Below are 19717 nucleotides of genomic sequence, written 5' to 3' on the forward strand. Positions count from 1 at the left end.
GGGGGACCAGGGCAGGTTATTGATGATCTGCACACCTAAAAACATGAAGCTTTCAACCCTTCCTACTTCATTCCCATTGATGTAGACAGGGGCATGTTCTCCACTGCGCTTCCTGAAGTCGATGACAATCTCCTTCATTTTGTTGACATTGAGGGAGAGATTATTGTCGTTGCACCAGTTCACCAGATTCCCTATCTCATTCCTGTACTCTGTCTCGTCATTGTTTGAGATCCGACCCACTACGGTGGTGTCATCAGCAAATTTGAAAATTGAGTTGGAGGGGCGGGGGGGGTGGGGAAATATTTTGATGCGGCGAATTATAATAACCTGGAATTCGCTACCTGTGAGGGAGAGGTGTTGTGTGGAAAAGAAGACAATGGAGGATTTCAAACGGAAATTGGATCGGCATTTGAAGGAACTAAATTGCAGGGCTGCAGGGATAGAATGGGGCACTGGGAACATATCAGCCATGACGAGTCAATGGATGGGAGGCAGGTTCATGTGATGGACTGGGCTGTGTTCACGACTCTCTGTACTTTCTTACAATCTTGGGCCGAGCAGTTGCCATACCAAGCTGTGCTGCAGCCAGATAGGATGCTTTCTATGGTGCATCTGTAATAATTGGTAAGATTCAATGTAGACATGCCGGAGTTTCCTGAGGAAGTATAGGTGCTGTTGTGCTTTCTTGGTCGCTAGTGTTGACAGTTGGCGGATCGGGACTGATTGTTGGTGATTTGCAGAGCTAGTAATTTGAAGCTGTCAACCATCTCCCCCTCGGCACCATTGATGCAGACAGGGGTAAGATATTTTGCTTCCTGAAGTAAATGACCAGCTCCTTAGTTTTGCTGACATTGATGGGGAGATTGTTGTCATTACACCACGCCACTAGGTTCTCTATCTCCCTCCTGTACTCTGACACATCGTTGTTTGAGATCTGACCCACTGCAGTCGTGTCATCGGCAAACATGGAGGTGGAGCCAAATTTTGCCACACAGTCATGTGTGTACAGGGAGTATAGGGAGCTAAGTACACAGCCATGTGGGGCCCTGGTATTGAGGACTATCATAGAGGAGGAGGCATTGTTGTTCATCCTTACTGATTGCTGTCTGTGGGTCAGGAAGTTGATGATCCAGTTGCAGGGGGAGGAGCCAAGTTCTCAGTTTTGGAGTTTTGATATGATCTTGGCTGGGATTATGGGATTATGGGAGTTGAAGTGTCTCATGGCTAACCTCTCAAAGCACATCTTAATGATCGATGCCAAGGCCACCGGATGGTAGTCGTTGAGGCACGTTGCCTGGTTTTCCTTTGGCACCGGTATGGATGGTGGTCTTCGTGAAGCAGGTGGGAATCTCGGAACAGAGTAGGGAGAGGTTGAGGATGTCCGGAAACACATCTGTCAGTTGGTCCACACAGTATCTGGGTGCACGACCAGGGATCCCGTCAGGACCTGCCGTTTATCAAGGGTTCACTTTCAAGAAGGCCGACCTGACTTTGGAGGCTGTTCCGGTTGGTCTGAGTGTGTCCAAGGCTGCTGGGGCAGTTGACAAAGGTTTGTTGGTTTCCTGTTGAAGTGAACATAGAATGCATTGAATTTGTCGGGGAGGGGTGCCCTGTTGCCAAAGATTCTTCTTGGCTTTGCAGCTCATTATGTTGTTGAAGCCTTGCCACAACCGACGAGAGTCCATGTCATTAGTCTGTGACTCTAGCTTAGTCTGGTATTGTTTCTTGATGTCCCTGTTGGCTTTGTGGAGGCCGTACCTAAATTTCTTGTATAGGTCAGGGTCGCCTGTCTTGAATGCCTCAGACCTGGCCTTCAGTACGGAGTGAATCACCCGATTAAACCATGGTTTCTGGTTGAGTAACGTACGTACTACCTTCTTTGACACACAATCTTCTACACACTTACTGCTGAAGTCTGTGATGGTGCTGGCAAACTCGTTTTAGGTTGGCTGCTGAGTCCTTGAATATGGACCAGTCCACTGACTCCAAGCAGTCGCGTAGGAGCTCTTCCTTTGCCGCGACCAGCATTGCACAACCTTCTTAACCGGATTCTCCCATTTAGTTTCTGCTTGTCTGCCAGGAGAAGGAGCACCGTCTTGTGGTCTGATTTTCCGAAGTGCAGTTGGGGATGGATCGAGAGGCGCCCTTGATGTTTGTGCAGCAGTGGTCAAGGATGTTGGGGCCCCTGTCGGGACAGGAGATGTGTTGGTGGAATTTTGGCTGTACACTCGAGGTTGGCCTGGTTAAAGTCCCCGGCCACGATGAACAAGGCCTCCGGGTATTCTGCTTCATTGTTAGGTGTGACCTCGCTCGTGTTTCATCAGGTTGGATGAGGTTCTAAACCTCTTTGCACAGTGAGAGCAGCTGAATGGTCTCTCCTCAGAGTGAATGCGCTGGTGGATCATCAGTACCTGAGAGCTTTTAAACCCATTCCCACAGTCAGAGCATTTAAAGGGTCTCTCATTGGTGTGAGTGACATTGTGGCTCAGCAGGCTGGATAATTGACTGAATCCCTTCCCACACACAGTGCAGGTGAATGGCCTCTCCCCGGTGTGAACTCGCTGGTGTGTCTTCAGGTGGGCTAACCGAGTGAATCCCTTATCACACACAGTGCAGGTGAATGGCCTCTCCCCGGTATGAACTCGATTGTGGACCAGCAGGTTGGGTAACTGAGTGAATCCCTTCCCACACACACTGCAGGTGAACGGACTCTCCCCAGTGTGAACTCGGTGGTGTCTCTGCAGGTGGGATAACCGAGTGAATTCCTTCCCACAGTCCGAGCAGGTGAACGGCCTCTCCCCAGTGTGAACTCGCTCGTGTCTCCGCAGGTTGCCGATATCAGTGAATCCCTTTTCACACTGAGAGCAGGTGAAAGGCTTCTCTCCACTGTGACTCCGTTGATGCCTTTCCAGCTCATGTGGGGCTGTGAATCCCTTCCCACATACTGAGCAGGTGAACGGCTTCTCTCCAGTGTGACTGCGTTGATGCCTTTCCAGCCCATACGGGCCTTTGAATCCCTTCCCACAATCCTCACATTTCCATGGTTTCTCCATGGTCCGGATGATCTTGCGTCTCACTGCGTTGGACGATCAGTTGAAGCCTCGTCCACACACAGAACACCTATACAGTCTCTCTTTGCTGTGAATGGTGTGATTTTTATTTCAGGCTGTGTCACTGGTTAAAGCTCTTTCCACAATCAGTGCTCTGGAACAGTCTCACACGGGTGTGTGTGTCTCAGTCTTTTTCCTGACACACTGATGTTTAAAATCTCTTGATACAGACAGAATAGACAAACAGCTCTCCTTCTAGATTCAAAGGCCGATGATATTCGGTTCCCAAAAATTGAGTGACTCAGTCAGTTCTTGACGTGATATTTAGTTTGAGGTATCCACCTCAAACACCTCTCGTTCTAACTTCCTGCAAAAAGATTTTACAAAAATCATCACTGTCAGTACAGGATATAAATTCAGAACAGATAATTCTAGTTTCTATCAAACATTCTTTCCTCTTTGTCTTTCTCTCAAATTCCCTAAATGTCCATTTCACACACTCTCCCTCCATTCTCACTCTGCTGTATCTAATATTCACCCTCCCAATTCTCCTGAAGACGTTGAATCAGGCTGATTGACAGATCCCTGCTTCCTGTCCTGGACACAAAGGCTGCCAGACTGATCTCGGCCTATGTTACTGGACGAAAAATGTGTGTAATAGACAGACTGGATTCACTTCCTTTCCCTCCCAATCCTCATGAATGTGCTGATTGATGATCAACAAATCTAAACTCATTACAACCTGTACAAGAGCTGAGACTCTCCATCTAAGTATATTTACTGATTAGAGATGGGGTGATTCTGAGGAAGAATTTTATTTAGTCACAGAGTGATCATGTCGAGGAACTCACTGCCCACAATGGTTGTGGAAGTCAAGATGATCGATAATTCAAAATGAAATTGAAGAAAATCAGGTGAACAGAGATATAGAGGGGATTGGGACTGATTGTATTGCTGTACAGAGAGTCAGCATTGACTCGGGTTGCCAAATGGATTCTGTCAGTGCTGCAATGACTATGACTTGTAATATATAAGGTAGGTACAGTACTATTTACAAAACTAGAACTAATAATCCATGTATTTTATGACAAAACCATCAATAATATATCTAATATATTCCATATAACAAAACTGGACACATCTGTCCGATTACAGTTTAGCTGGGGCTCATGGTTGCCATACTTGGTCAAATGCTGCCTTGACGTCAAGGGCAGTCACTCTCACCTCACCTCTGGCATTCATGTCCATGTTTCAACTCAGACTGCAACGAGGTCAGGAGCTGAGTGACCCTGGCGGAACCCAAATTGAGCATCCGTGAGCAGGTTATTGCTGAGTAAGTACCACTTGATGGCACTATTCACGACTCCTTCCATCACTTTGCTGATGATAGAGAGTCGACTGAAAGGGCGACAATTGGCTGGGTTGCATTTGTCCTGTTTACTGTCCCCTTAAATGTCAGCCATCTCCTGGGGAAACCAGTCCCTTAATTGTGAACATTAGGAAAGAGACCATCCTTTTAGTCAGACAAAGAAATGTGTCAAGCTGAGGAAGCAAAGGATGTCAATGTCTTTAAGAGAGAGAGACCTGGGCCAAGCTTTGCAGAGTCTGCACCCTCCCTGGATTCACTTCCTTTCCCTTCGGTTGCTGCAAGTGACCAATTGAAGGTGAGAATGAGAAAAGAAATGGAAAGGGGGAGAAAAGAAATTGTTTTACTCACAGACGTTGGCGACATAGGACGGTTCAGTCTGTGTGCAGCTCAAGCTCACTCAGGGTTGGGGGAACAACAGCTTTGCTCGGCACAAACCTCCATGTCCAGCTTCCGCATTGAGACAATGGGGGAGCTCTGATTGGCTGAGAAACAGAGTCCTTCCGGTTTTCCTATCTTCCTATTGGTCAATACCTCAGCAGTAAGGTCAGCAGACGTGAGCTCCCCGGCACATGCGCAACTTCTCCGCCTCTTGGACATGCGCAGTCCCGGGTCAGGGGAGGGGGATGACACCAACGGCCGGAACTGTCAGCCGGTTGCCTGGAAACCGTCTTGACAATGTGCTGGGGAAGTGGAACAAAGCGTGGGGGCGGGGATCCAGTGTCCGCGCACCGCGCGGGTGCGCACAAATGCATAACGTCACTGCGGAACGGTTTATTCCTATTGGCTGATTCAGAGGACGAGCTCCTCTGTGATGTCACAATGTGGAGGTTGGACAATGAGTTTCAGACTAAAACTTCCTCCTCTGGACAACATCTGGGAGCAAATCAATGTCTCCCCCTTTCAGAAGGTCATAAGGTATAGGAGCAGAATTAGGCCATTTAGCCCATCGAGTATAACCCTTCAACCCGATGAAAAATCTGTCCAACTCCTCCCTAAATTTACTCACTGTCACAGCTCCACCGCACTCTGGGGTCGTGAATTCCACAGAGTCACAGCCCTTGGGAGAAGCAGTTTCTCCTCAACTCTGTTTTGAATAGGGCAGCACGGTGGCCAGTGGTTAGCACTGCTGTCTACGGCACTGAGGACCTGGGTTCAATCCCGGCCCTGGGTTACTGTCTGTGTGCACAGTAAGAAGTCTTACAACACCAGGTTAAAGTCCAACAGATTTGTTTCAAACACGAGCTTTCGGAGCACTGCTCCTTCCTCAGGTGAATCCTGGTGTTGTAAGACTTCTTACTGTGCTCACCCCAGTCCAACACCGACATCTCCACATACTGTCTGGAATTTGCACTTTCTCCCCGTGTCTGTGTAGGTTTCACCCCCACAACCCAAAGATGTGCAGAGTAGGTGGATTGGCCACACTAAATTGCACCTTAATTGTAAAAAAAAATAATTGGGTACACTGAATTTATTTTAAAATTAAAACTGTTTTGAATTTGCTACTGCTTATCGTAAGACTATTACCTCTCATTCTCAAATGCCCCACAAGAGGCAGCAGCTGCTCCAAGTCTCCTTTATCTTTCTATTTCTTTTCTCATTCTGAGGGGACATTGATGACTTGCAGCAACTGAAGAGAAAGGAAGTGAATCCAGTCTGTATGTTGCACACATTTTTAGTTCAGTAATATAGACATATTTCTGTCTGGCAGTCTGCATGGAGAATTTCAGGCCTCTGTCCAGTATAGGAAGCAGTGAGCAGGGATCTGTCAATCAGCCTGAATCAGCACCTTCAGAGAATTGGGAGGGTGAATATTAGATACAGCAGAGTGAGATGGAGGGAGAGTGTGTTGGATGGGGATTTACAGCTTTTGAGGAAAGAATGTTTCACAGGAACTAGAATTGTCTGTTCTGAATTTCCATTTGTGAATACCTTTTACAAGATATTAGATGATGACTTGCAGAAAAAAGGACTTCAGGATTTGGAAGAGTCACTTGGTTATGAGTGGCATGGTGGTTAGCACTGTTGCTTCACAGCTCCAGGGTGCCAGGTTCGATTCCCGGCTTGGGTCTGCACATTCTCCCCATATCTGTGTGGGTTTCCTCCGGTTTCCTCCCACAAGTCCCGAAAGATGTGCTGTTAGGTAATTTGGACATTCTGAATTCTCCCTCTATACCCAAACAGGCGCTGGAATGTGGTGACTAGGGGCTTTTCCCAGTAACTTCATTGCAGTGTTAATGTAAGCCTACTTGTGACAATTAAGATTATTATTATATCAGGACCTGAATATCATCAGGAGAACCATCACTACAAGACACTTCTGGGGTTAAGGGTTGCCAGTCAGGCAAAGGAATAGAATGGAAGTGAACACAGGAACGAAGAGTCACATTGGACTGGTTCCAGGGGAATTGAGTGACAACTTCAGTGATGTTACCATGGAGTGCGATTTTTGATTGTGTTCAAAGTAAAAGGGCAACGTTCTATTTATAGTTTAATGAATACTTTTCCTATAAAGATTGTGATTAGGCAGTGTTGTTTCTAGTTTGTATGTTGCAGGAAAAGTCATAAAACTTGAAGTTTTTGTCTTATGACTCATTAATTTGTTCACTGGGTTTACAATTTATTTTTTTTAATTACTGATCTTTACCGAGATCTTGCACAGTTGATTTAGAGCCACAAGTTTCAACTTCCCATTTAATCCTCAGGCAACTTGCTGTCTTTCTGTTGCTCATGTCAATGACAGCCCAGTAACTGAGCTGAGGGCTGGAGATGCTGTGACCCCTTGTCGGAGCTGGAATCAGTAGAAAGAAGAACCGTAGTTTCTTTCTTTATAGAAAATATTTTATTAAGGTATTTATAATTGTAACAATTTTAACCATCAGGTATCAAAAGGAACAAAACAGCACACCCATCCAGTAACAAACCCAGCCAACATGGCTTACACAAACAGGACCTCCTTCCCCAGCCTCCCTTTCCACTCCCTAACCTTACTCAAACCCCCATGCCCCCCCCCCCCCCATCCCTGCTCACAGCTTAATTTTTCTTGAAGAAGTCAATAAGCGGCAAACCTCTGTAACGATCCCCTCAAGGTGAACTTGATTTTCTCGAGTCTGAGAAACCCCGTTATGTCACTAACCCATAACCCCAACTTCAGGAGTTCCGAGTCCCTCCATCCCAGTGGGATCCGTCTCTGAGCCTCCAGAGAGGCAAAGGCCAGAACATTGGCCTCTCCACCCCATGGGCTCCTGGATCTTCTGACACATCAAAGATCGCCACCTCTGGACTCGGTACCACCTTCACCTTTAATACTTCTGACATGTGGTCAGCAAACCCCTGCCAGAAACCTCTCAGCCTCGGACATGCCCAGAACAAATAAACATGGTTCGCAGGTCCCCCCGCACAGTGCCCACACCTGTCTTCCACCCCCTCAAATAATCTGCTCATCTGCACCCCCGCCCTGTGCGCTCTATGGACCACCTTGATTTGTATTAGGCTGAGCCTGGCACAGGACGGGGATGCATTGACTCGCCTCAGGGCTTCCTCCCATAATCCGGCCTCCAACACCCCACCCAGCTCTTCTTCCCACTTTTGCTTCACCTCCCTCGGGGCTCCCTCCCACTCCATCAGTTCCTTGTAGATCTCTGAAACCTTCCCTCCCTTACTCCTACTTTCGACACCACCTTATCCGGTAGCCCCTGGTTGGGGGGGTTGGGGGGGGGGGGGGGGGGGGTGTGCAGGAAGGGAAGAACCATAGTTTCTGGTTGAGCTTTGTATGAGCTATTCGACCGTGATGATATATATAATAACTAAGCAGGTAATATGTTGTGATGAGGATTCAGAAACAGACCCTGTGTACATGAGTTCACTGAAGCTGTGGACTTGTCAGCTGCACAGTGGAACTAGGCTTGCAACAGCCTCAGAGACCTGTAATATTGTCACTGGATTTAACCCTGTTCTGTGTTAAACAGACCTATCTGATACTGGGTTATTGTGACATAGTTAATCTGACCCTTAATTCATTCAATTCCAAAAGTTAATAACATTGATTCAAGTACAGTGATTACTCTGTTAATCTGTCAACAAAGTGGTGTCAGATGCAGATCGTATCTGAACTCAATTCCATTACTTATTTTTGTTACTGACTAGGGTGCCTCTCTGTCAGGCAGAACCTGAGGATCGTTGGACTCTCAGAGGGCATTGAGATTGTTGGGCAAAGAAGGGAGTGAAGACTGCCCAGGAAAACATGGCGGAGGCTCAGGGACTGGGATTGCCAGCCCAGTGGTCAACGGAGCAGCTGGTGAAATTCCTTCAGCAGAGCATCGCCAAGCAAAGACAAGAGTACCTGGACCCGATTAAGACGGGGATTGACTGTGTGGAGCAAAGACAGGAAGCCCAGGGACAGGCGATCCAGAAGGTGGAAGAGGCGGTGGCTGAGCACGAGGACCAGCTAACCGCGATGGCAGTGGAGCTGATGAGGGACCATCAGAAAAGGCTGCAAGAGAAGGTGGAGGATCTGGAGAACAGGTCACGCAGGTAGAACCTGAGGATCGTTGGCCTCTCGGAGGGCATTGAGGGATCGGACGCAGGGACAGACGTGGCGGGTATGTTCGAGAATCTGCTGGGGGAAGGTTTACTCGACCCTTGGAGGTGGACAGGGCGCACAGAGCGCTTGCAAGGAAGCCACGGATGAATGAGGCGCCGAGGGCGATGGTGGTCCGAATGCCCCGGTTCCTGGATAAGGAACAGATCTTGAGGTGGGCCAGGCAGCCGAGCTGCGGTAAATGGGAAAATAACAAACTGCATTTACCAGGACTTGGGTGCAGAACTGGCCAAAAGAAGGTTGAGATTCAACAAAGTTAAAACGACCCTCTTTAAGAAAGGGGTGAAGTTCGGCATGTTGTAACCAGCTCGTTTGTGGGTTACTTATGAAGAGCAAGAACTTTATTTTGGATCGCTGGATGAGGCGAAGAACTTTGTTAAGGACAGGGGACTGGCAGGTGATGGAGGACATTGAACTTGGGGGCGAGTAATTCTGTACCGATGCTGCTAAATTTATTTTCTTTATGGGCTGTGTATGTCGTGTTTTTGTACCAATTTTTGGGCCGTTGTGCAGTTTTGTATGCGGGTTAGCTTTGTTCCTGTGGGGGGGATGGTGGGTGGAATTTTCTTCTTTGTGTTTGTTGGGAATTGTGATGTTTTGCATCTGTCTGTTCGAGCGGGGAGGGAGTTCAATGGGGGGGTAAGCTGCTTGGCACCATGGGCTAGCTGGGTGGGCTAGCTCAGTGGGGGCCGAGCAGGTGATTAGTTTGGTATGGGGGGGTTGGATTGCTGTTTTGTTAGTGTGGGAGGTGGGAGGAGGGAATTGTTCTGCTGACAGGGGAGGGTTTGGCATTGGGAGACAAATTGGAGGCCAACAATGGTGGGCGACCGAGGGCGGGCCTGAGGAGGTGCAGGACGCGAGCTGGAGGCTGGCCTAAGAAGGGTGATGGTTGATAGGCAGGGGGTGAGGGTGGGAGGGGTGGGGGGTGTGACTCCCGACCAGGCTGATCACATGGAACGTGAGAGGTGCTGACTGGGCCGGTCAAGAGGGCTCGTGTGTTCGTGCATTTGAAGAGGTTGAAGGCGGACGTGGCAATGTTACAAGAGACACACCTGAGGGTAGTGGATCAGACTTGGCTGAGGAACGGGTGGGTCGGGCAGATATTTCATTTGGGGCTCGACTCTAAAACTAGGGGGGTTGCGATCTTTTTTTAAAAATATGTGCCCAATAAATTATTCTCCAATTAAGGGGTAATTTAGTGCGGCCAATCCACCCCACCTGCACATCTTTGGGTTGTGAGGGTGAAACCCACGCAGACATGGGGAGAAAGTGCAAACCCCACATGGACAGTGACCCTGGGCCGGGATTCAAACCCGGGTCCTCAGCGCCGCAGTCCCAGTGCTAACCACTGCGCCACATGCCGCCCCTCAGGGGGTTGCGATCTTGATTAATAAGCGGGTGTTATTTGAGGCAGGGAATATAGTGGCGGACTCAGGGAGTAGGAATATCATGGTGAGTGGGAAGCTGGAGGGGATGCTGGTGGTATGAGTGAATATTCACGCACCAAATTGGGACGACGCGGAGTTTATGAGGTGGGTGTTGGGGAAGATTCCGGACCTGGATTCGCACAAGCTGATCATGGGGGGATGGGGGACACTTCAATATGGTTAGAGATCAGAGGTTGGATCAGTCGAGTTCAAGGACAGGGAGGGTGTGAGCTGCGGGAAAGGAGCTAAAGAGGTTTATGGAACAGATTGGGGGGGGGGGGGGGGGGGGGGGGTGACCTGTGGAGGTTTGGACGGCCAAGAGCAAAGGAGTTTTCTTTTTTTTCCCCACGTGCACAAAGTGTATTCCCGGATTGATTTTTTTCATTTTGAACAAGGCTTTTCTGGCGGGAGTGGTAGATACCGAGTATTCGGCGATTGTTGTGTCGCACCCTGCCCCACACTGGGTGGATCTACGGGTCAGCAAGGAGTAGGGTCAGCGACTGCAATGGAGATTGGATGTAGGACTGTTGGCGGACGAGGGGGTGTGCGGGCGGGTGAGGGAGGCCATCCAGAATTATTTGGAGATAAATGACACGGGAGGTTTCAGCAGCAACGATTGGGAAGCGCTGAAGGCGGGGGTTAGGGGGGAGCTAATTTGGATACGGGCTCATGGGGAGAAGGTGTAGCTGGTAGAGATGAATAGGCTTGTTAGGGAAATACTCCAGGTGGACAGAAGGTATTCTGAAGCCCCGGAGGCAGGGTTCTTGAAGGAGCAGCAGAAGCTGCAGATGGAGTTTGGTCTGTTATCCAGAGGGGAGGCGGTGTGGCAGCTGAGGAAGGCGAGGGGGGCGATTTCTGAGTATGGGGAGAAGGCCAGTAGGATGCTAGCACACCAGCTAAAGAAGAGGGAGGTGGCCAGGGAGATAGGAAGAGTGAAGGACAGAGTGGGGAACACGGTCTTGGACACAGCGGGGGTGAATGGGGGGTGTAAGGAGTTTTCTCGTCGGCTGTATGAGTCGGAACCCCCAGCTAGGGTGGAGGGGATGAGGCAGTTTTTGGAAGGGTTGAAGTTTCCGAAGATGGAGGAAGGGTTAGTTGAGGGGTTGGGAGCCCCGATCGGGATTGTAGAAGTAATAGAGGGAATAGAGGCCACGCAGTGGAACACAGGGTCAATATATACAGCCTCTGTCGCTCGAGTGAAAACAATCCGAGTTTATCCAACCTCTCCTCATAGCTAATACCCTCCAGGCCAGGCAACATCCTGGTAAACCTCCTCTGTACTCTCTCCAAAGCCTCCACATCCTTTTGGTAATGTGGTGACCAGAATTGTCGGCAATAATCCACGTGTGGCCTAACTAAGGTTCTGTACAGCTGCAGCATGACTTGCCAATTTTTATACTCAGTGCCCGACCAATGAAGCCAAGCATGCCGTCTGCCTTCTTAGCGACCTTATCCACCTGCGTTGCCACTTTCAGTGATATGTTTATTGTAATTTCCCAATCTACCCCAGACAACTTGCCCCTCAAACCATGACAGTTTCCTTCTGTGAGAAACACCCAGATAAATTAGACAAAAGAACCATGTAACCACCATAGCCCATCTTCATGGCAATGTGGCTGCTTTGGGAACTAAATATCTTCCAACATGCAAACACCTTTTCATTCTGTGCTCCTCGTCAAACTTGGAACCAGGTAATTGCAACGAGGCTCAAAAATGGTCAGCCCACCGGAGGCAGAGGTGTTAGACCGGCCAGTCCAGCAGAAAGAAACCCTCCAATCATCACCATTCACCAGATGTCAGAATGAACAAAATGCAGTCCTGGATGTCAGTGAGAGCAGAAACAATAACAACAGAGGCAACATCTGGAATTTGTGAACTTGTTGGAGTCACAACAGGTGCGATGAATCACAAAACCCCTCCCCACATTGAGAGCAGATGAATGGTCTCTCCCCAGAATTCACTCGCTAGTGTCTCCGTAGTTGGGACGGATCATTGAATGTCTCCCCAGCTCAGAGCAGGTGAATGGCTTTTTCCAGGTGTGAACTCGCTAGTGTTCCTGCAGGGTGTATGGATATCTGAATCCCTTCTCTCACTGAGAACAGGTTAACGCCTTCTCTCCTGTGTGAACTCGCTGGTGTCTCTGCAGGTTGGATAACCGAGTGAATCTCTTCTCACACTGAGAGCAGGTGAACGGCCTCTCCCCAGTGTGAACCCGCTGGTGTCTCCGCAGGCTCGATGAAACAGTGAATCCCTTCTCACACTGAGAGCAGGTGAACGGCCTCTTCCCAATGTGAACTCGCTGGTGTGACTGCAGGGCGGATAACCGAGTGAATCCCTTCTCACACTGAGAGCAGGTGAATGGCCTCTCCCCAGTGTGAAGTCGCTTGTGTGTCCGCAGATCGGATGATTGAATGAATCCCTTCTCACACTGAGAGCAGGTGAACGGCCTCTCCCCGGTGTGAACTCGCTGGTGCACCTGCAGGTGGGATGATTGAGCGAATCCCTTATCACAATGAGAGCAGGTGAATGGCCTCTCCCCAGTGTGACTGCGTCGATGAGTTTCCAGCTCTGATGGAGCCCTGTATCCCTTCCCACAGTCCCCACATTTCCACGGTTTCTCCATGTTTTGGGTCTCCTTGTGTTTCTCCAGGTTTGACGATCAGTTGAAGCCTCGTCCACACACAGAACACGTGTACGGTCTCTCCCTGCTGTGAATGGTGTGATGTTTTTTCAGGCTGTGTAACTGGTTAAAGCTCTTCCCACAGTCAGTGCTCTGGAACACTCTCACTCGGGTGTGTGTGTCTCAGTGCTTTTCCAGTCACACTGATGGTTAAAATCTTTTGAAACAGACAGAAAAGACAAACATTTCTCCTTCTAGATTTAAAGTCCGGTGATATTCAGTTCCAAGGAATTGAGACTCAGTCAGATCAAGACGGGACGTTTGAGATTTCTGTCTGTAATTCCTCCATTTCTAATATCCTGTAAAAACAATTTACAAAAGACATCACTATCAGTACAGGATAGAAATTCAGAACAGACAATTCTAGTTGCTATGGAACATTCTTTTCTCTCTCATTCCCCAAATGCTGTAAATCTCGATCCCACACACTCTCCCTCCATTCTCACTCTGCTGTATCTAATATTCACCCTCCCAATTCTCCTGAAGGTGCTGATTCAGGCTGATTAACAGATCCCTGCTCACTGCTTCCTGTCCTAGGCACAGAGATCATAACAAATACGAGCTGCAGTCGGCCATTTGACCCATCGAGCCTGCTCGTCTAATCTGTGGGATCATTGGCCGATCTATGTCAGCGACATTCTCCGTGTTATTGACCTGAGGCTGAGTGAGCTGGCTCAATATCTGTGAGCACATGAGTCGAGCTTTAAAACACCAAGGAAAGGATCAACGATCCCGAGGAGAGAATCCTGAATGTTGAGCAAGATGCCTCTTCGGCGGAGGCAGCAATTAAATCCTTTTTCATCCCAGGCCTGGAATCATTCACTTCCACAACTTAAAAAATCACCAGAGGGTCCTGGAAATGGGTAAGGTGAGGTGGGACCTGGCTCCATGAGGGAGTGAGGATTTCCTTCTTCCAGGTCATTTCGGCAGACACACAAACGAAGCATCGAAGCTTCAATGAAGTTCGAAGGGAACTCGAGGCTCCGTGAGTGAGTTATGTCGCTTTATCTTGTGACTCTGAAAATTGTACCTGACAACTCCGTCAAGTCTTTCAATAATCCGACTGCTGCCTTGGCCTTAATTAAATCCATGAAGCACAAGGATTTGGAGGGATGGTTTGCAGCTCAGACTAACTCAGGCTCTAATCTGGACTCTTTCCCTATCATGGTGTTTTGTCTGAATTTGTTATCTTTTATCCTGTTGAAGAGAGTTGTTATTCTGTGAGCGCCAATTGAATGTCTTCTTCCTCTCGAGTGTTATCTTATATCAGTTATGGTAGATGTGCCGTGTGCTTATTATCCATCGTCTTTCTTCTATTATCCGAGCGTTGATCATGGCAGAACCGAGTGGTGCCATTGCCGAAGGGTGGGTGGTGGTGGATGCAGGTCTTCACGGGTGGGTCTAAAATGTGGGAGGGACATTCGATCCCCATTCCCTTGTTGGTGCTTCTTTTTTTCTCCCCATTTTGGAGAAGGTATCCTGAGGGTAACGACAGTCTGGCCGTGGGGTTAATCCTCCGGGTCCTCAGTCTTATTGAGGAATGTCCCCTTGGATCTATTGTGGTGGTGATTCTTTTGTATTTTTGTTATTATGGGAGGGTTTCTGTGTTGTTGACTTTATCCTACTCTGGTACAGACAGGGCTTTTATCGTGAAAGGAGCAGTTTGGGGAGACTTTGGTGCCTCTGGTGTAAAGTGAGTTGGAGGAGGGGGGAATGGCGCACGCCCGATTGTGGTGTGAAGATCTGTTCCTGTTCTCTCTGTCGCCTAACTAATGGCGACCGTTAATCTGCAAATTTTCTCAGGAAATGTACGGGGCATCCATCACCCTATCAGAAGGAAAAAGATCCTCTCCTTTCATAAGGAGAAAGTCAACATAGCTTTATTACAGGAAACCCATTTAGCTTAAACTAATTTGGTGTGGCAAGGTGGCATAGTGGTTAGCGTAGATGCCTTACAGCGCCAGGGACACAAGTTCAATTCGGGCCTCAAGTGACTGCCTGCTTTGCACCTTCTCCTCGTGTCTTTGTGGGTTTTTCTCTGCGTTCTCCGATTTCCTCCCACAAGGCAAAGATGTGCAGTACAGGTGGCTTGGCCATGCAAAAAAGCCCCTTGGTGTTCAAATAGGTGAGGTAGGGTTACTGGGGGACAGTGATAGGGTGGAGGCATGGGCCTAGGTCGGGTGCTCTTTCAAAGGCAGGTGCGGAATCGATGGGCTGAAAGGCATCCTTCTGCACTGTAGGGATTCTATGATGATGAACACTTTAAATTGAGGCCGGATTGGGTGGGAAGGATTTTTCTTGCCTCTTTGTCATCAAGTAGCAGGGGTGTGGCAATCCTTATTAATAAAAATATCCCTTTTAAGGTTGAAACCTGCACCAAGGACAAAGGAAGTAGATATGTGATCATTAGAGGTTTGGTGCATGGAAGATGTTGTTTCAATAATGAATGTTTATGGATCCCCGAATGACTCCGCGGAGTTCATAACAAATGTTTTTGTGGATTTTGCAGTTAGCTTCGACTAACTCTTTTGTGGTTGGTGACTTCAACGGCCACTTATATCCTCTGGTAGATAAACTCCCGGGTTACCAGGACCTCCCACACCCCCCCACTACAAGCTGGGGCGTTGGCCTTGGTTTGTGAGGAGGTGGGTTATGTGGATGTTTGGAGAACTTTGCACCCGAGGGGCGGAGTATTTACCTTCTTTCCAGTCCCACAGCAATGTCAGACTAGAATCGCCGACTTCTTCGTGCCCAGGATGACCTAATGTCCGCTTGCACCACAGGGGACATCATAACCCCCCCCCCCCCCCCCCCCTGTTTTTCTGGAGGTTCTGATCAAGGGCTCAGCCCCAAGTCGAGAACGTGGAGATTTGATGCCTCCCTGATCAGAGATACTTCATTCACTACACATTATAAGGAAGAGTTTGAGTTATTCCGTTAACTGGGCCCCTGGTATTTCCCCTCCAGCCGTGTAAAGTTCATGCCGCGGGGGAGGGGGGGGGGGGGGGGGGGTGATGATTTCTGTTCCTGCTGCTGATGAAAGGTGCAGAATGCTGGAGAACCAGCGGCGGCTGGAGGTTTGTTTGCTGAAGGCCCAGGAGGAAATTACCATCTGAGTGAAGCTCAATCACACCAACCCCGCGCTCTGATTGGCTGAAGGACCAGAGTTCTTCCGGTCGCGCAACTCTTCCCATTGGTCAAAGCCTCAGCAGGAAGGTCAGGAGGTGAGCGCCACTGCACATGCGCACTCTCCTTTAGACATGCGCAGTCTCAGGCAGGGGGGAGATCACTGAGCGGCTTCTTGCCGTCAGCCGGATGCCTGGAAACCTTGTCTCGAGGAGTTGTGGAGGGACGGGTGGGAGCGGGGCTCCCGCGTCACGTACTGGAACCCCGCGTCACGCACTGGAACCCTCGCGTCACGCACTGGAACCCCCGCGTCACGCACTGGAACCCAGTGACGACATCGCTAGACATGATGTGGAGATGCCGGCGTTGGACTGGGGTGAGCACAGTAAGAAGTCTTACAACACCAGGTTAAAGTCCAACAGGTTTGTTTCAAACACGAGCTTTCGGAGCACGGCTCCTTCTTCAGGTGAATGTGAACCTGAAGAAGGAGCCGTGCTCCGAAAGCTCGTGTTTGAAACAAACCTGTTGGACTTTAACCTGGTGTTGTAAGACTTCTTACTGACATCGCTAGAGTAATTCCTATTGGCTGATTCAGGCAGGGCTCCATTGTGATGTCACGGCGGAAGTGAAGGTGAAATCTCCTCCTGTCTCCAACATCTATAAGTAAAAAACTTTCTTTTCTCCCCCTTTCCATTTCTTTTCTCATTCTCACCTTCACTTGCAGCAACTGAAGGGAAAAGAAGTGAATCCAGGGAGGGTGCAGACTCTTCAAAGCTTGGCCCAGGTCTCTCTCTCTCTTTAAAGACATTGACATCCTTTGCTCCCTCAGCTTGACACATTTATTTGGCTAAAAGAATGGGTCTCTTTCCTCATGTTCACAATTAAAGGGCTGGTTTCCCCAGGATTTGGCTGACATTTAAGGGGTCAGTAAATTAATATCAGACAGAGAAATATCCAGTGTAGTTGTATGACATATTAGATATATTGTTTATGGTTCTATAATGGAGTATATTTATTATTTCGGTAGTGTAATATTGTGCTGTCGCTATGTTATATATTTACAGTCATCTCTTCCCTCAAGAGTGTTGTCAGTCTCTGGATTTCTCTTCCACAGGGACTGGTGGAGTCTGGGGGTCACTGAACATATTCATGGATGAGTTAATATTTTTAATATTTCTTTTGTTATTTTCTGAACCAATTTTTAAACAATGAATGCGACAGGATAATAGAAAATTTGTGGAAAATGGGTACAGTGTACAACAACTGATACTGCCAGCATAAATACAAGCAACACATTGCAGAATTAATTTGTAGCAGGATATTTGAGCGACCAGAGCCTCGAGATGAACTGCCTGAATCAATTAACAGGTTAACATAGTAAGTGGAAAAAGAGAGTAAGATTATATGAGAATGGAAGGTTAACAATGTAGGACGCACACCCCAAAACATTACAAATGGACGAACAGCATAGTCAAATTGAAATGAATATCACAACATAGATGACATTGAATCTCTATAGTGCAGAAGGAGGCCATTCACTCCTTCAATCTGCACTGACCCTCAGAAAAAGCACTCCACTGAGGCAAACTTCCCACCCTATCCCCGTAACCTCGTGCATTGATCATGGTTAACCCACCAAACCTAACATCTTTGGACACGAAGGGGCAATTTAGCATGATGAATCCACTGAACCTGCACATCTTTGGACTGTAGGAGGAAACCGGAGCAGACACGGAGAACATGTTAACTCCACACAGATAGCCACTCAAGGAATCTAACCTGGGCCCCTGGTTCTGTGCAGCAGCTGTGCAAACCACTGTGCCTCACTGTGCCCTACTCCCGGCCTAAGTTGAATTTAATTCACTGATGGAAATCCCTGGAGGAGCAAGTCAGTCAAATTGGAACCTAGAGATCTGAGATAGGGGTCGCATAATTTACCAAATGCATCAGACTTTGAATGAACTGCAGACATTAAAAATTCCATGGGAGTGCATTCTGTAATCAGCCTATGCCAGTTTTGGATAGAGGGAGAAGTGACTGGTCTGCTTCTATATCGAGCCACATGGATGTTGGGTCCATCCTAACCCAATCCCTTATGAACCTCAGATGAAAGGCCAATTGATAAAGCCTGATATTTGGGAGACCCAACCCTCCCTTAGCTCCTGGTGATTGGAGCTGAACAAACTTGAGGTGAGGTTTCTTTTTGTTCCAGATAAATGTACTAATCATTCCCTTAATTTCCTTAATGACTCTGGTCGACAGCAGTGTAGGCAGCATCTGCAGAGAGTACAACAGTCTGGGCAACACATTCAGTTCAATGAAGGCGATCCTCCCTCACCATGAAATCGGAAGAGCCGACCACTGGGCAAGGCCCCACCTAATAGTCACCATCAGCTGTGGAAAGTTGGCCCCATGTAGCTGTCTGAAAGGGGGGGGTCATTGACATTCCCAGATATTTAAATCCCAAGTGGAACCATCTGAAGGGGAAGTTAGCAAGAGGAGGGGTCTTACCCCTCAACCCCTCCCCACCTTGGACTCAGTAAAACTGATCTTAGAAGCAGAGAAGGCTCTAAATCTTTCCAGAATCGGGTGCAGCTGGTTAAGATGAACATTGTGCTGTGGTTTTTATTTTAATCACAGTGTCGACCGGTCTTTTTGCCGAAATTGTTCTTTATGGGGATGGATAGGTTGGTTTTATTATTTGTGTGGGCAGATAAGGATTAGGAAGACGGTGATTCAGAGAGGGTGACAATCGAGGGCTTGGCCCTTCTGAACCTGTTAGACTATTATTGGGTAACGAATGTGAAGAAGGTGCATGTTTGGAGCAGAGCGGTGGAGGCTTTGTGGGGGAGGATGGAGGTTGCATGTTTCACCAGGGTAGTTCTCGGGAGTCCTGTGGTGGTGGCCATGCTGAAAATATAGAGGCAATTTGTTCAGCACTTTAGGTTGGTGGGGGCGGGCCGAGGTCAAAGTTCATGCCAATCCGACAGAACCATAGATTTGAGCCAAGGAGGATGGCTGCATCGTTTCGGGGATGGGAGGAGCGAGGGTGTGATGGAAATGAAGGACTTTGGAGTGAGAGACAAGAGTGGGAATGTGGTGCGGAAGGGGGTAGAGGTGAATGAGGTCTTCAAGGACTTTTACGGGGAACTGTACCGGTCGGAGCCAACGGGGGAGAGGAGGGGAATGGAGAAGTTCCTTGACAGGCTTTCTTTCCCGAAGGTGCAGGAGGAGAAGGTGGAGGGGCTGGGTGCGCCGATTGAGCTGGAGGAGCTAGTTAAGGGGATCGGGCAGATGCAGTCAGGGAAGGCACCGGGGCCGGATGGGTTCCCGGTGGAATTTTATAAAAAGTTCATGGACCTAGTGGGCCCCTTGCTGGTGCGGACACTCAACGAAGCGTGGGAAGGGGGGACTTTGCCCCCGACGATGTCACGGGCGCTGATCTCGTTAATTTTAAAGAAGGGCAAG

The 19717-nt window shown here is 48.5% G+C and overlaps 3 protein-coding genes across 5 annotated transcripts in view; 1 reads left to right on the forward strand and 2 right to left on the reverse strand.

The window, feature by feature from the left end:
* Nucleotides 1-19717, forward strand: part of LOC119951818 (zinc finger protein 239-like) — a 295099-nt gene that overhangs the window by 29418 nt on the left and 245964 nt on the right. The window lies entirely within an intron of this gene.
* On the reverse strand, nt 1873-6238 carry LOC119951834 (gastrula zinc finger protein XlCGF8.2DB-like). 3 transcript variants are annotated; one of them, XM_038775203.1, is made up of 2 exons: nt 5944-6238; nt 1873-3417 (listed from the first exon to the last, which is right to left on the reverse strand). In XM_038775203.1, exon 2 carries the CDS (start codon nt 3051-3053, stop codon nt 2295-2297), a length of 759 nt encoding a protein of 252 aa, XP_038631131.1. In that variant the 5' UTR covers nt 3054-3417; nt 5944-6238; the 3' UTR covers nt 1873-2294. The 3 variants fall into 3 exon arrangements, with proteins under 3 accessions (XP_038631131.1, XP_038631130.1, XP_038631132.1); XM_038775202.1 differs by lacking the exon at nt 5944-6238 and adding an exon at nt 4768-5329; XM_038775204.1 differs by lacking the exon at nt 5944-6238 and adding an exon at nt 4280-4435.
* Nucleotides 12307-13123, reverse strand: LOC119951845 (gastrula zinc finger protein XlCGF71.1-like). The gene has a single exon (XM_038775225.1). The coding sequence runs from the start codon at nt 13064-13066 to the stop codon at nt 12533-12535; it is 534 nt and encodes a 177-aa protein (XP_038631153.1). The 5' UTR covers nt 13067-13123; the 3' UTR covers nt 12307-12532.

This window comes from Scyliorhinus canicula, chromosome 17 (genome assembly GCF_902713615.1).
Source record: "Scyliorhinus canicula chromosome 17, sScyCan1.1, whole genome shotgun sequence".
Lineage (NCBI taxonomy): Eukaryota > Metazoa > Chordata > Chondrichthyes > Carcharhiniformes > Scyliorhinidae > Scyliorhinus > Scyliorhinus canicula.

What these genes read in the sequence shown, in the direction of transcription:
- LOC119951834 (XM_038775203.1), bottom strand. Translation starts at nt 3,053, where the DNA reads ATGGAGAAACCATGGAAATGTGAGGATTGTGGGAAGGGATTCAAAGGC.
- LOC119951845 (XM_038775225.1), bottom strand. Translation starts at nt 13,066, where the DNA reads ATGGAGAAACCGTGGAAATGTGGGGACTGTGGGAAGGGATACAGGGCT.